General features: G+C 45.2%; 1 protein-coding gene across 1 annotated transcript in view; it reads right to left on the bottom strand.

Annotated features, from left to right (window-relative positions):
* The window catches only part of MTNR1B (melatonin receptor 1B), a 61,008-nt gene extending 52,845 nt beyond the window's left edge, over positions 1 to 8,163 (bottom strand). The window contains exon 1 of the mRNA XM_032769241.1: positions 7,953 to 8,163. Coding sequence (XP_032625132.1) covers positions 7,953 to 8,163 — 211 coding nt within the window. The remainder of the gene's footprint in view (positions 1 to 7,952) is intronic.
* Positions 8,164 to 13,526: the final 5,363 nt, after the last annotated feature.

The following is a 13,526-nucleotide window of genomic DNA, read 5'->3' on the forward strand; positions in this document are numbered from 1 at the left end:
GGCTTTTCCTGTTTACCTGGCCAGTGCCTCTGAGTTCTGATTGCTGTCCAGAGCGGTCAGTGGTGCACTGTGGGATACCTCCCGGAGGCCAACAACGTCAAATTCCGTCCACACTAACACTATTCCGATTTAATAATATCAATTTTAGGGTTACTCCTCTTGTTGGGGAGGAGTACAGAAATCAATTTAAAGAGCCCTTTAAATTGATTTAAAGAGCACTGTAGTGTGGACGGGTGCAGTGTTAAATCGATTTAACGCTGTTAAAATTGATTTAATGGCGTAGTGTGGACCAGGCCTTGGTTTTCCACCTCCTTTCTTGTTTAAGGGTATGTATGCTTTTTATGACTCGACTCTAGCTGTTTAAATAGCCTCCTTGTTGAGTCTAAGGAGTTTAATGTCCTTATTTTCAATGTTAGGGTCTTTTTGACTAGCTTCCTCTTTAAAAAATAAATAAAAATAAAAGATCAGATCCTCAGCTGATGTAAATTGGCATATATCTATTTACTGTAATGAAGCTATGCTGATTTATGCCAGCTCTAGTATTTGGCACAAAATAAATAAAGTTTGGTCAAAGTGTTAGCTTTTGATACACACCCTTTTCCAGCAACATTGAAGTGGATTATACTGTTATCACTGGGTGAAATCTTAGCCCTTTGAAGTTAATGGCAAAACTCCCATAGGGCAAAGATTTCAGTCTTTATTAATTAGGCCTAGATCTTGAAAAGTATTTAGGCACCCAATGCTCATTAAAATTAATGTCTCAAAACCAGTGACTCAACCGTAGTTACTTTTTGAACCAGCTCACATGGAAGAAAACATGGCACTGGGAATCTTCTCCCATCCCATCTCCCAGAAAACAGAGATGTACTGTGTTTAGCTTACTAAGGATGGGCAGACAGAGTGGGCTGGTGGAGGGAAAGAAGGGAGAGAGTCTTGATGGAGGGAGGAAAGGGAGAGAAACAGAATGCTGTAAGGGATCAGTGTTTTCGGGATGGGAAGGGGTGAGTGAAGGACACGTGGGGGAATGTAGAGGTGAGATGACAGATTGATGTTGATGGCTAGAAAAGAGTAGCAGTACAATTGAGTGGGTAAGGAAGGAGAGGTGCAGAGAGCCTGGGATGGGGAAAAGGAAAGGCAATACAGAGAGCGGAAATTAGATATGAGAGAGAACATGGAAAAGAAGGGAGAGAACACAATGCAGGCGAAAAATGAAGGGAGATGTAGGGAGAAATGAGGAATAAGGGAAGGCTACAAATCATAATGGAGGAGAATATACACCCGTATGTAAAGAAAAAGGAAAGAATGTGATGTGAATGATGAGAAATGGGAAAATGAAGAAGAAAAGCACAAGTCACAATTACATTTTTTAAAGTTTATTTAGTAGGAAGTTGAATGCCAGAATTGTTAAAATACCATGTGCAGGAATGTTTTATTTTCTACAGATGTGTATATATTTACATATAGAAATATCCATTTATGCAGACATGTACATAATATGTGTATATATAGATATATAATTACATGTCAGAGGTGTATGGGGTGCCCAGGGAGCGGTAGTACCTCTGATGGGGGGACTTGTCGTACCCCTTTGGGGGTGGTCCGTCCACTTTTGTCCCCACCTGTCACTCAGCTCTCACTTGTGGCTCCAAGTAGCTGCAGCATGCGCAGTGACCACACCCTGGGCAACAGCTTCGACAGGCTGGCTAAACCAGGTGAGTGTAACTGATGGGACTCAAACCATCAGTGAATTAGGCATATGCCTACGCTGCATGTGACGTCAGTTCCGGCGGACTGGGTGAAAGAGATCACTAAGATCCAACAGCCAAGAAGGCGGTTCTGCAATGCTTTGTGGACAGCGAAGGGCTTGATGAGGCACAAAAAACGTCAAGGCCATCCATTGCAACCAAACCAGTTGTGACGATTTTTCGTACCATTGGTGTCTGGGTTCTAAGGTCGGGAGAGTGGGATTGCTCCCGTGCAACGGCTCTACCACTTAAAGAGCTTTCACACACAGGTCCTGTGCAAATCATCATTTGTCATCATCGGATTGATGGACTACCAAGAATTACATGTCTATATACACCAGTGTTCTGATGACTGGGGAAGGGAAGAATGGAGGAAAGAGTGGAATTATTATTATTTATATTGTAGTAGCTTCTAGATACCCCAATCAAGATTGGAGTTCCATTGTGCTAGCTGCTGCTTATGAGCCTGTTTCTGTCTTTGTCTCTCTCATCTCAAGAGCACTAGTATCTATTATAAGAGCTAGTTTGGGACTGGAATAGTAGAGTTATCTATCTCTATATAAATATGGACTGAAAGTCTCAGAAGTGACTAGTGACCTTAATGAGACTTGATTTTTGAGGGTGACTCTTCAGCTGAAAATGAGACCCCTTTAAAGATATCTCAAAATTGACAAACAACGATTGAGGCACCCAAAATCATTAGTCACTTCTGAAAATTCAGTACATTATGGCAAACAGTTAAAACAAGTTAACTTTTTGATCATTCCTACATATGAAGTTTTGTTTAATTTTGCAACACGTTGGATAAAATTATTTCTCTTCCAAAATTAGACACTATAAAAGCACTAATTTCTGTAAAATGAACCATTTATAGAGATCAGAAATTGCTCAGGATCTTACAAAAAGTCTGGCTAGAGTTATATAACTGGACAAGTGGTGTGGAGTCATACCAATTAGGATATGAATTAGTAGAAAAAGCCTTCACAAATTTACTCCCTTTCCCCAAGCACAATTGAGAAACAGACTTTAGTATGTACATCAAGCCTGCAGTTGTAATCCTGCCCAAACTCCCAATGTAGTAGGACAGAAAGATCAGGCCCTAAAAGCATCAGTCCTAACAATGCCCCACACTTTCTTGACTCTCCTCTTCTGCTGAATATGAATACCAACCTACACTTTTCTATATAAAGGCTAATGGGACATTTCATTTCACTCAGTTCTGTGAGCCTCACATTATACGAAGGCTGTGAAACATTTGCTTTTGATCATTCCTTAACTGTATAATGGATGATTCATAATTAAACAATTTGTAATTGTCAGGATCTTAGTAAAACCTGAGACAGAATAGTGTGTCTAAATCTGGGGGATATGACATAATGGTGTCTTGATTCCTGAAGAGAAGGTTATTAGTGATATTAGTTAAAGTAATTGAGCTTGGGTTCTTTATTCCCTAAATCCACACTGCTTAGTTGCAACCTTCAGCTCACACCCTAAAACTCTCCCTCTGCCTCCACACAAGAGTTCACCAGCTATTTCAGAGAGAAGGTAGTCAAGATCTGAAGGTAGTCAAGATCTCCCATTCATAGAACCATAGAGTTAGAAGGGACCACAAGAGTCATCTAGTCTAACTCCCTGCCAAGATGCAGTATTTGTTGTGTCTAAGCCATCCAAGACAGATGGCTATCCAGTTTCATTTTGAAAAGCTCCTGTGAAGGAGCTTTCACAACTTCCCAAGGCAGCGTGTTCCATTGTCTTACTGTTCTTACAGTTAAGAAGTTTTTCCTGAGATTTAATATAAATCTGCTATGCTGTAGTTTGAACCCACTGCCTCTTGCCCTGTGGCAAGAGAGAAGAATTTTTCTCCATTTATTTCATGGCAGCCTTTCAAGTATTTTAAGACTTCTATCATGTCTCCCCTGCCGCCCTTAATGTGCCCCTTTCCAAACTAAACATACCCAGTTCCTTCAGCCTTTGCTTATAAGGCTTGCATTCCATCCCTTTGATCATCTTTGCTGCTTGCCTCTGGATCCTTTTCAGTTTCTCTACATCTTTTCTATATAGTGGTGACCAAAATTCCTCCTATTTCCTCTCTTCCAGCACCCTGTCCTCCTTTTCTCCTGTCACTTACACCAAAGTTTTGGCCTGCTCTCCTCCTCTAACCCTTCCACTGTCTCAGCCCCTCTTGTCTCTGACATCCATTGCCATCCACTCTCACCGCCTCCTGATCTGCCCCAATATCTGACTCTCCTTCGCTCCTTCCCTTCACAATTACAAAGATGCTCAAAATCAACAAGATGAAATTCAGTAGAGACAAGTGCTAAGTACTATGCTTAGGAAGAAAAGTCAAATGCACAACTATAAAACGTAGTGACTAGGCAGTCGTACTGCTGAAAAAAGGATCTGGGAGTTGGAGTGGATCACAGATGAATATCCATTAATGGCTGCAATTGTGAAAAAGGCTTATCATTCTGGGTTGTATGTAAGACACAGGGGTAATTGTCCCATTCTGTTGACACTAATGAGGCTTCAGCTGGAGTACTGTGTCCAGTTCTGGGCACCAGACGTTTAGAAAGATGGGGACAATTTGGAGACAGTACAGAGGAGAGCAACAAAAATGATAAAATTTTAGAAACCCTGACCTAGGATGAAAGGTTAAAAACACTGGGCATATTTAGACTTGAGAAAAGAAGATGGAGGTGGGTGGGGAAAATGTGATAAGTCTTCAGATGTGTGAAGGACTGTTACAAGAAGGATGGTGATCTATTGTTCCCCATCTCCACTGAAGGTCAGGTAAGAAATAATGAGCCTAATCTGCAGTAAGGGACATTAGACAGTTTTTCCTAATATCTTAACTATAAGGATAGTTAAGCACTGAAATAGGCTCCAACAGAACCTTAACACAGAGGGCTGGACCAGATCTCTTGAGGTCCCTCCCAGCCTTACATTTCTATGATTCTATAATCCTATGCTCCAGTCACTTCAAAAAGTCATCTCTTGACCCACCTCTCTTTCCAACTCCTGCCTCTTCTCTCTTCTTCCCTTCATCTCCAAAGTAACTGATTCTTAGCATTCCTCACCTTCTCCACTACTCCATTAATGGTGATAGTCTTGAATGTCCATCTCTTTGATTCTCCCACAGTCATCTTCCTTCTTTCATTCTGCATTCCACACATGGAAATCTGACTGAATTGACCCATAAGCCTCTACCTATCTCTACCCCCCCAAATCCACCTTGAGAGTAATTTCTTCCAGATGCCTAAAAATGAATTTGTGAGACAGTCACATGTAGATAAATATTTAAGGTTAAGAAGAGCATATGTATATTGAAAATAAATGTTTATGGTGTCCCTCTCCCTGACCCTCAGCATGCTGCTTGGTCTCATGAATTGTAAACTGTTGCTAGCACATTGTGGGCACTACTGGACCTAATAATATGCATTAATAATTCTATTATGAAAATAATGCTTGTCACTAGTGACATCTTATGATACCAGCATGCACTTTGATAATTAAATTTAAGTTTATTCCCACTATCATACTCACCAGTAACTTCTTTGCACTGTAAAATGAACAAAGCAAACCATATCAGCCTACCTACACAGAAGTCCTGATCATCCTTCCTCCTCTATGATTTGATGTTTCTGTCCATCTGAGCTTTACAAAGATGAGTGAACAAAGCTCTATTCATCAACCAATGGGCACTAGTGACAGCAGTGTACTCCCAGACCCCTAGGGTTATTCAGAGCAGAACTGACACTTCTCTCAGTCTTTGGGTTATGCAAAGCTACAGTGATTCATATCTATGAACTCTGATAAGTGATAGATATATTTGTCTAAGGACTGGTAGGTTGTTCTGATGTTTTCTCTCCCCACTTACAGTATTTTCTCATCAGCAGAGGTACAGGTGGCCTCAGTGTAATAGGAGGAATTTTAAAATATGGAGGAATGTCATTATCTTCCTCCTAACTGATTAGACTTCTTCATGGAGTAAAGCTCAATAGAAGCATATTGTTTTAACCATACTATATTATATGGCTTTCTAAGCCACATCCTGCCCTTAAAATATAAACAGGTTATCAAGTTACTAGGCAATTGATGACTAAACAGTCATTTGCTAAAAGAAAACTGCTTTTAGATGAAAACTCAGCATCATCCCTTTTTCAGTTCAATATCTTCCTGATAGTTTATGTTCCTATATTTTCATTTTTCTGTTCCTTTGACTTATTTTTCCTACTGAAACTGATAAAGGCTAGATTCCTTTTTTAAAAATTATAATAGTATCTAAGTATTGACCAAATGATAACAGAATAGTAATGATAGCTCTGTATATTGTATTCTTTCCAATATCATTTATTTCTGCTTCCTAGACAAGCATTTTTTCTTTGAAAAGCAAAGGCAACCTAGTTCTTAGCTCCTCCTACTGTTCAATTCAAGTCTGATTAGTATAGCTATAGCAGTTACTAGTATCAAGTTACATAAACCAGAGTTTTGCACATCTGAAATGATGTTTGTACAAGTCTTATGCTTCAGCTGAACTACAAGAATACCATTTGTACCAGGTAAGTTAATACATAAGATAAAGAGATATTTCAGCCTTTCTTATAGCAAATGAAACCTAGTGTATTGCATTGTCAACTGGGGGGAAGGCATACAGATAGTTAAAGCACCAAGGATAAACAATTAATGAACTGAAGTGTCATCTCTTTACACACTATTTCATTTTTTGTATTTAACACAGGGACTGAATTTTCCTCAGTTCCCTTCAGTTCAAGATCTATCCACAATGAATGTGAAACAAGAAAACACTGAAAAGACCTTTGCAAAAGAAATGAACCTCCCTGAAATAGACCTGCATGCTTAAAGTACTTTAATAATGATATATTACCAACTATATTTTATTAACAAAGGGAGGGTTCATAGCCAGGCTCCGGATGTATATCTTTGATCTAAAATTCTTGTAGCAGCAAAGCAGTCTCCCGTTTAGCATAGGGATGGTATGGGGCATTCTGTGTCTAACTTGGATCTGGTCTTGACAAAGTTTTGTTACTTAGGACTGAGCTCCTTCACGTCAGAAAATAATGCTATTGAAGATCTGAAGCAACAGAGCAATCCCGGAACTGCCTGTAATGGGAACTCTAACCAGCTCGTTCCCTGCAGTTAGTGGGGATAACAACACCTTCCATTACATCCATATACCTAACAGTGACTGAGTGCAAATATCCTATGAACAATCTAAGTTTTTAGCACTTATAAATGAACTCCTGTTCGGCTGAATCAGGCTGCAGATAGCACGGTAAACGGTATAACAAAAGTCCATACAATGGGACATAAAACAACAATGGGAAGTCATTCTAAAAGAGGCATGGCAAAGCAGTCCCATCTGGGTACCACCTATTTCCTCCCCCTGTCTAGTTCTGTAGGGCAAACAAATCTCTAGCCACCTGCATCTTTAGCCAACTCCAAACTGAATAAACTGCGAGGCAAACAGAAGTTTATCAGTTATATCACTCAAGAAATAAACACACACACGATTCGAAAAATCCCCTTTATTTGGTGTTTAAGGATGACCAAGCAGGCGGCAGAAAACGTTGGTTAATAAATTTGAAGATTACTGTGAATTTGATAAACCTGCGGACAGTTGATTGAGTCTCTCTCTCCTACACACACACACTCAAAAGTACACTTAGACAAGTCTGAAACTCTACAAAGAGATTTCCCTCCTGATCAGTTTTGGGAAAAGCTTACAGTTAATCATTAAACGCTATTTTATTACCCCGCATCCTTATAAAACACACGGAATCATACGCCGCACTAAGATTACCCGATGCGTTGCTAAGATATACTTGCTGCCCATTAGGAGCCAGTGCCGGGTTTAGCAGCTCGTTGGGGCTGAGGATAGGGATTGGCACAAGTGTAGGGGCCAGCCCAGTGCCGTGGTTTCAGGACTGAGTTGCGGGGCTCAGCAGAGTTGGGAGGTCCCGGGCAGAGCTCTAGGAGTGGCCCAGTTGAAGGGTTCAGGAGAGGCAGCGGGATAGTTTCGGGCTGAGTACCAGGCTGCCCGTTGTATAAAGCCCCCCAAGCTGGCCCGGCGGGAGCCCAGGCGTGGGGCTACTTGCGGAGCCGCCCCGTGCTGGGCAGCAAAGGGCTACGCCAGAGTCCAGGGGTGGCTGTGGAAGTGGCCCGAAGCGGCCCCGTCCAGCCTCTTACCTGAGTTCCGGAGCTTGCGGTTCTTGAAGACCGAGACGACGACCAGCAGGTTGCCCACTATGTCCACCACGGTGGTGAAGATCAGCACGCTGGACAGCGCCGGGCCCACCCAGGCCGGCCGCCGGGCCGCCGCCGCCTCCGGCCCGGCCAAGCCGAAGCCCCCTCGCCCGCCCAGCTCGCAGCAGTTCCTCAGCGAGCCATTCCCCAGCATCGCGGCCGCCCGCGCCCCCTTCTCCCGCCCGCCTCCTCCTAGCACGGGCTGGGGCGCCCCGGGGTCCCCATGGCAGCGCCGGCTGCCGCCTTCCCTCCTGCCCCGGGTGCCCCGGCGCTGCAGACTAGCCGTGCTCGGCGGCGGGAAGGGCTTTAATGGGCTGCGCTCCCCCGCCCCGCTGCCTCCCCGGCAGAAGGCGCTGCGGGGCGGCGGCCGGGCGGGGCTGGAGGCAGCAAAGCCCCCCCAGCCCCACTCCCCCATCTCTCGCCAGCCCCCGACCCGCAGCCCCGCCAGGAGCTGGGGCAGGCGGGGGAAGGGGTCGGCTCGGGCCAAGCGGGGAGGAGACTCAGAGCAGCCGGCCAGGTCCCTCCCCCACTGCCCTGCTTCCCCCCCCCCACACACACACACACAGGCGCGCGGCGTGACTGCAAACTTTCCCGCGCGCCGCTCGCTGCAGCTTGGCTGCGGCCGGGGGCGCTGAGGGGAACCAGCGCGCCGGAGCTTTGCTGCGGGGCGGAACCTGAGCAAGGGGTGGGGGCTCGTGCACAGGGCGGGTGTGAGTGAGTTAGGAGAGATCGGGCAGGGCGTGGGGGGAAACAGGCATGGGGACGGAGCGTGCAAGGAGAGAGACGGAGGAGCGTGTGTAAGGGAAGGGGATCCCCGACGGGGAGGGGAGCATCACAAAATGGGGGGAAGGGAGCACATGCATGGGGAGAGGAAGCAGCCACAGGGGAGCATAGGGGAGAGGAGGATGCATAGGGGTGAGGGAATCAAGGGGGGGAAGGAGAATGCATAGGGGAGAGGGAATCAAGGGGGGAAGGAAGGGTGCATAGAGGAAGGAGGCTCACGGGGGAGGGGAGGATGCCTAGGGAGGGGGGACTCACAGGGGAAGGGGACATGATCAGGGCAGTGGCAGTCAACCTTTTTTCACTTGTGGACCCCTAAAATATTTCAAATGGAAGTGCAGACGGACCCCTTTGGAAATCTCAGACATAGTCTGCAGCAGTGGCATAGCCCGGTGGAGGGAACAGTGGGAGCGATCACTAAAAAAGGGCACCACCCGCTGCAGTGCTTTTACTCACCTGGCAGTGCTTTTACTGATGGGGCAGCGCTCCCGGCGTTGGGTCCTTGACTCGCTCCATGTGTGTTCAGCAGCATTTTGGCAGCGGGTCCTTCAGTGCTGCCAAACACACCCGGAGCAAGTGAAGAACCCACCGCTGAAGATCCGGAATGAGTGAAGGAGCTGCAGCTGAAGTGCTGCCAAAGACCTGGAGTGCTGCCCGGTGAGTAAAAATTAAAAAGGCGCAAAGAAATTGAAAAGGTGCCACTTGTGCTCATTGGGGAGTGGCCACTACTCCGCTCCTCTCCCCCTCTCAGCTACATTACTGGTCTGCAGACCCCCAGGGGTGTGCGGACCACAGATTGAAAACCACTGGGTGAAGGGAATGGGGTGTGTGGACAAAAGGCAGAGAGCCCCAAACAGAAGGCATGTTGGTGAGAGAGGAGTCCCAGATAGGCAGGCACCATGCAAGGTGGGGCCTGGCACCTGGTAGAGTGGTAATACACAGCCAGGCACAGGACACTGCATGCCGCAGGGCTGTCACAGGGCTGGGGGCTGTGGCCGAGTTGGGAGTGTAGAGGATGCTGCTGCTGCTGTAAGTGGGGCAGGCAGGGGTGATCGCACGCCACAAGGGGTCCGGTCCTGCTGACGTGGATGTCCCCTGCTGCTAGCAGCAGTCTCACCAGGCACTAAGTCTAGCTGTGCCTCTGGGCTGTGTGAGGTGTCGGGGGTTGATCTTGAGCCGCAGATCCAGGGCCCTTCCTGTGAAGAGGCAGCGGGGGTGCAGAGCCTTCATACTTGTCCCGGGCCCTACATGGGGCAGAGGAGCCTTTCTGTGTGGGACAAGTCACAGCCACGGGTGGGGATGGCAGCAGGACGGCCCATTGTGGCTCAGCTCACTGCAGCTGGGAGAGGAAGGGTTTAAAGACAATACTCATTAGCAATAAGCCTCAGAGGTGTCGATGTCCAGGCCTCTTCTTTCCCAGGAGAGTGCTGGAGCTCCATGGCAACCAGCCAGGAGTCTGAGCTTGGACAGCAGGAGATGCCAGCTGAGATCCTGGGGCTTCCACATGACTCATGAGAAGAGGCTGGGTGAATAGCTGCCAAGGGAGCAATTCCTCCTTGGTTTCACTGCCTTTGACCTTTGAATGGCCTGACTAACCAAGATAAGGTAATTAAGGGCAGCAAGCAACCCTTTATCTCCTTTTTTTTAAACAGGGCAGAGCTTTGGACTTAGAGTTTATCTTAATTAAGAAGTCCATGTAATCCAGCTCTATCTAAACTATCTCTCTCAGGCTTGGAGTTTCAGAACTGATTTGGCAGGAGGCGATTTTCTAAAGCAAGTCTCCCTACTAAAAGTCAGTAACTATACATGAGGCACCCAAGGAGGAGAACTTTATCTTCCTTAGGATTAGTCTAACAGCTAGAGCGAGTTAGTTGTAATAGGAAATCCGTCCTCACCTCCCCGCTCTACACCATCTGTTGTCTGGCTCTAAATGTTCCATTGCTTTCCCACCAGTAAAGTAATTTCAGTCAGTTTCTATGGATTACGTCAGGGGTGCTCAACCTACAGCCACAAGAGCATTTCATAGGGCCCACAGCCTGCTTCAATACAATATACTAATGGCCGATTCACTAGCATTTTATCGTCATGTTTACATCATTTTAGTTTACACAAGTGTGTAAATAAACAATACTGTACATAGAAACAACCTGTTTAAATACATATGAAATAAGCAGAACTTAAAATATAAATCAATACAGGTGACTTTAAATCTTATTAAGATTTGTGGAATCTGTTTGGCCCACGCAAGACTGTGCTAAGGTTTATGTGGCCCTCATGTCTAATAAGGTTGGGCACCACTGAACATAATCATTTGCTAAATATAATACAATACACACTGTGTATTATTAGTTGTGTTACATTAATGGCAAGAGACACCACCTGAGAACAGGGCCCCATTTTGTTCGATGCTGCACAAACACTAGGGTGATATACAGTCTCTGCCCTCAGAGAGCTTACAATCTAAATAGGCATGACTTACAGAAGTGGCAAAGGTTACACACATAGACTATCATTTGAACAACTATGATTACAGGAACCCAGATCTCTTCACTGCTAGTCTGATGCCCTATCTACTAGGCCACATTGCCTCCTGATATGACAGTAAGATTAGATACAAGATCTAGACTTGTGTGCGACTTCTCTTCCTGTCCTACTCCCCAAAATTTCACAGATACATTGATCAATGTATGATAAATAACATCCAGTGTACTCTGTGAATTTCACAAGTCACCCAGATTTGACTTTCCTGGCAGACTTTGGCTATAATTTATTTATGTTGTAGGATTCACCCCTAACACGGACATATCCACTCTTAGGCTTCTGTTGATGGGCAATCACTCATTACCGAGTATGATCATCTTCCAAGGGAGTTATGGGTCCTCAGGTAGCTAATAAGGCCAATCCTTGAACCACAAGTTCTATTACAATGAGGGCAGATGTTTTCAGGCTCAGCAGGAGGCTGTTGACCATGACCGGACACCAGTTTCTCCTTCCTCCTGCACCTCTTGTCCGTTTTGGCTTGTTGGCGAGCAAGTTCAAAATGCAAGGGAACATCATGTAGGACTTCACTCCATTTTAAGCGGTCCTGGGCAAGTGTCTCCCAGGTATCAATGTCAATATTACATTTTTTTAGGTTGTCCTTCAGCAAGTCCTTATAACGCTTCCGTTATCCACCCATGTTACAGTACCCTTCTTTCAGCTGAGAGAACAGTACCTGTTTTGGGAGGCGATGGTCTGGCATCCAGACAACATGACTATTCCAGCGGAATTGCTGATGGATGATCATTGCCTCAATACAGGTGGTCTTTTTCTCTTCCAGAACACTAATATTGGCATGCCTGTCTTCTCATTTGATCTTCAGAATCTTATGAAGGTAGCATTGATGGTGCCTCTCAAGGACTTTCAAGTGGTTTCGGACCCATACAATGATGTTGGGAGAATAATGGCTTGATAAACAAGAAGCTTGGTGTCTGTTCCAATGTTGTGATCTTCAGAGACCCTGTGCCATTGTCATAGCATCCTGCTCAGATCTGAACCTTAGAGTTCAGAAAATGAGATGCTAGCATGAAACCTTCAAGCTTAATTACCAGCTTAGATCTGATAGCGCTGCCGCCAGCCAGGAATTGCAGTGCCTGGCTCACTCTGGTCTCCCCAAAACCTGCCCTGGGGGACCCCAAGACTCAGATGCCCTGAGTCTCACAACAAAGGGAAATAACCCCTCCCCCTGTCTCCTCGTTACTTCCTCCCAGGCTTCCCCTCCCTGGATGACCCTGGAAGATCCCCTGTTTCAATTCCTTGAAACGCGAGAGAGTCAGGTTTCTTCACCCTCACTCCAGAGTCCCTGCAAATGCAAGCTTGTAACTCTAACACAAAGAGATTTCTCTTCCCCCCATCTTCTTCCTCCCACAAATTCCCTGGTGAGCGGCAGACTCAATCTCCTTGAGCCCAACTAGGAAAAAAATCCAACAGGTCTTAAAAAGAAGCTTTATATAAAAAAAAGAAAAGACGTAAAAATGGTCTCTGTATCAAGATGACAATATACAGGGTTATGGCTTAAAAGAAGAAAAATGAATAAACAGCCTTATCCAAAAAGAAATAAATTTAAAACATTCCAGCAAACTACACACACTGTAAATACAAAAAAACCAATATAAGCCTTGTCTTTCTATTTTTGTACTCACAACTTGGAAATAGAAGATTAGAAAGCCCGGAGATAGAGTGATCCCCTCAGAGACTAGCAGAGCAAACGACCCGGACGAACACCACACCCAAAACTTCCCTCCTTGAGATTTGAAATCTCTGTTTCCTGATTGGTCCTCTGGTCAGGGTTTGGATCCCTTTTTAACCCTTTACAGGTAAAGAACATTAACCCTTAGCTATCTGTTTATGACAGCCATAAACAAGAAAAAGCTACACTGGCACAGCTCAGGAGATGTGTGAATTTCTGCATCAATATCTGCCTTGGATGAAGATGACTTCCAAGGTAGAGAAATGATTGACATTCTCCCGTGACAGTCCATTGATTTTGGGGCATGTTTGACTCCTGTTTGTACTTTGGAAGGTTTACTCTGGGAGCTAGTGCTGCTCAGAACAGTCACTTTCATGTTATTATGAAGAAATTTTAGGACATTGATGTATTTACCAGGACATCCAGACTTAGAAAGTACAGTTAAGAGGGCACGGCAATTCACTGAGTCAGAAGGCTTTAGTTAGATCAATAAAAGCCATGTACAGTGA

Source organism: Chelonoidis abingdonii, chromosome 1 (assembly GCF_003597395.2).
Source record: "Chelonoidis abingdonii isolate Lonesome George chromosome 1, CheloAbing_2.0, whole genome shotgun sequence".
NCBI lineage: Eukaryota > Metazoa > Chordata > Testudines > Testudinidae > Chelonoidis > Chelonoidis abingdonii.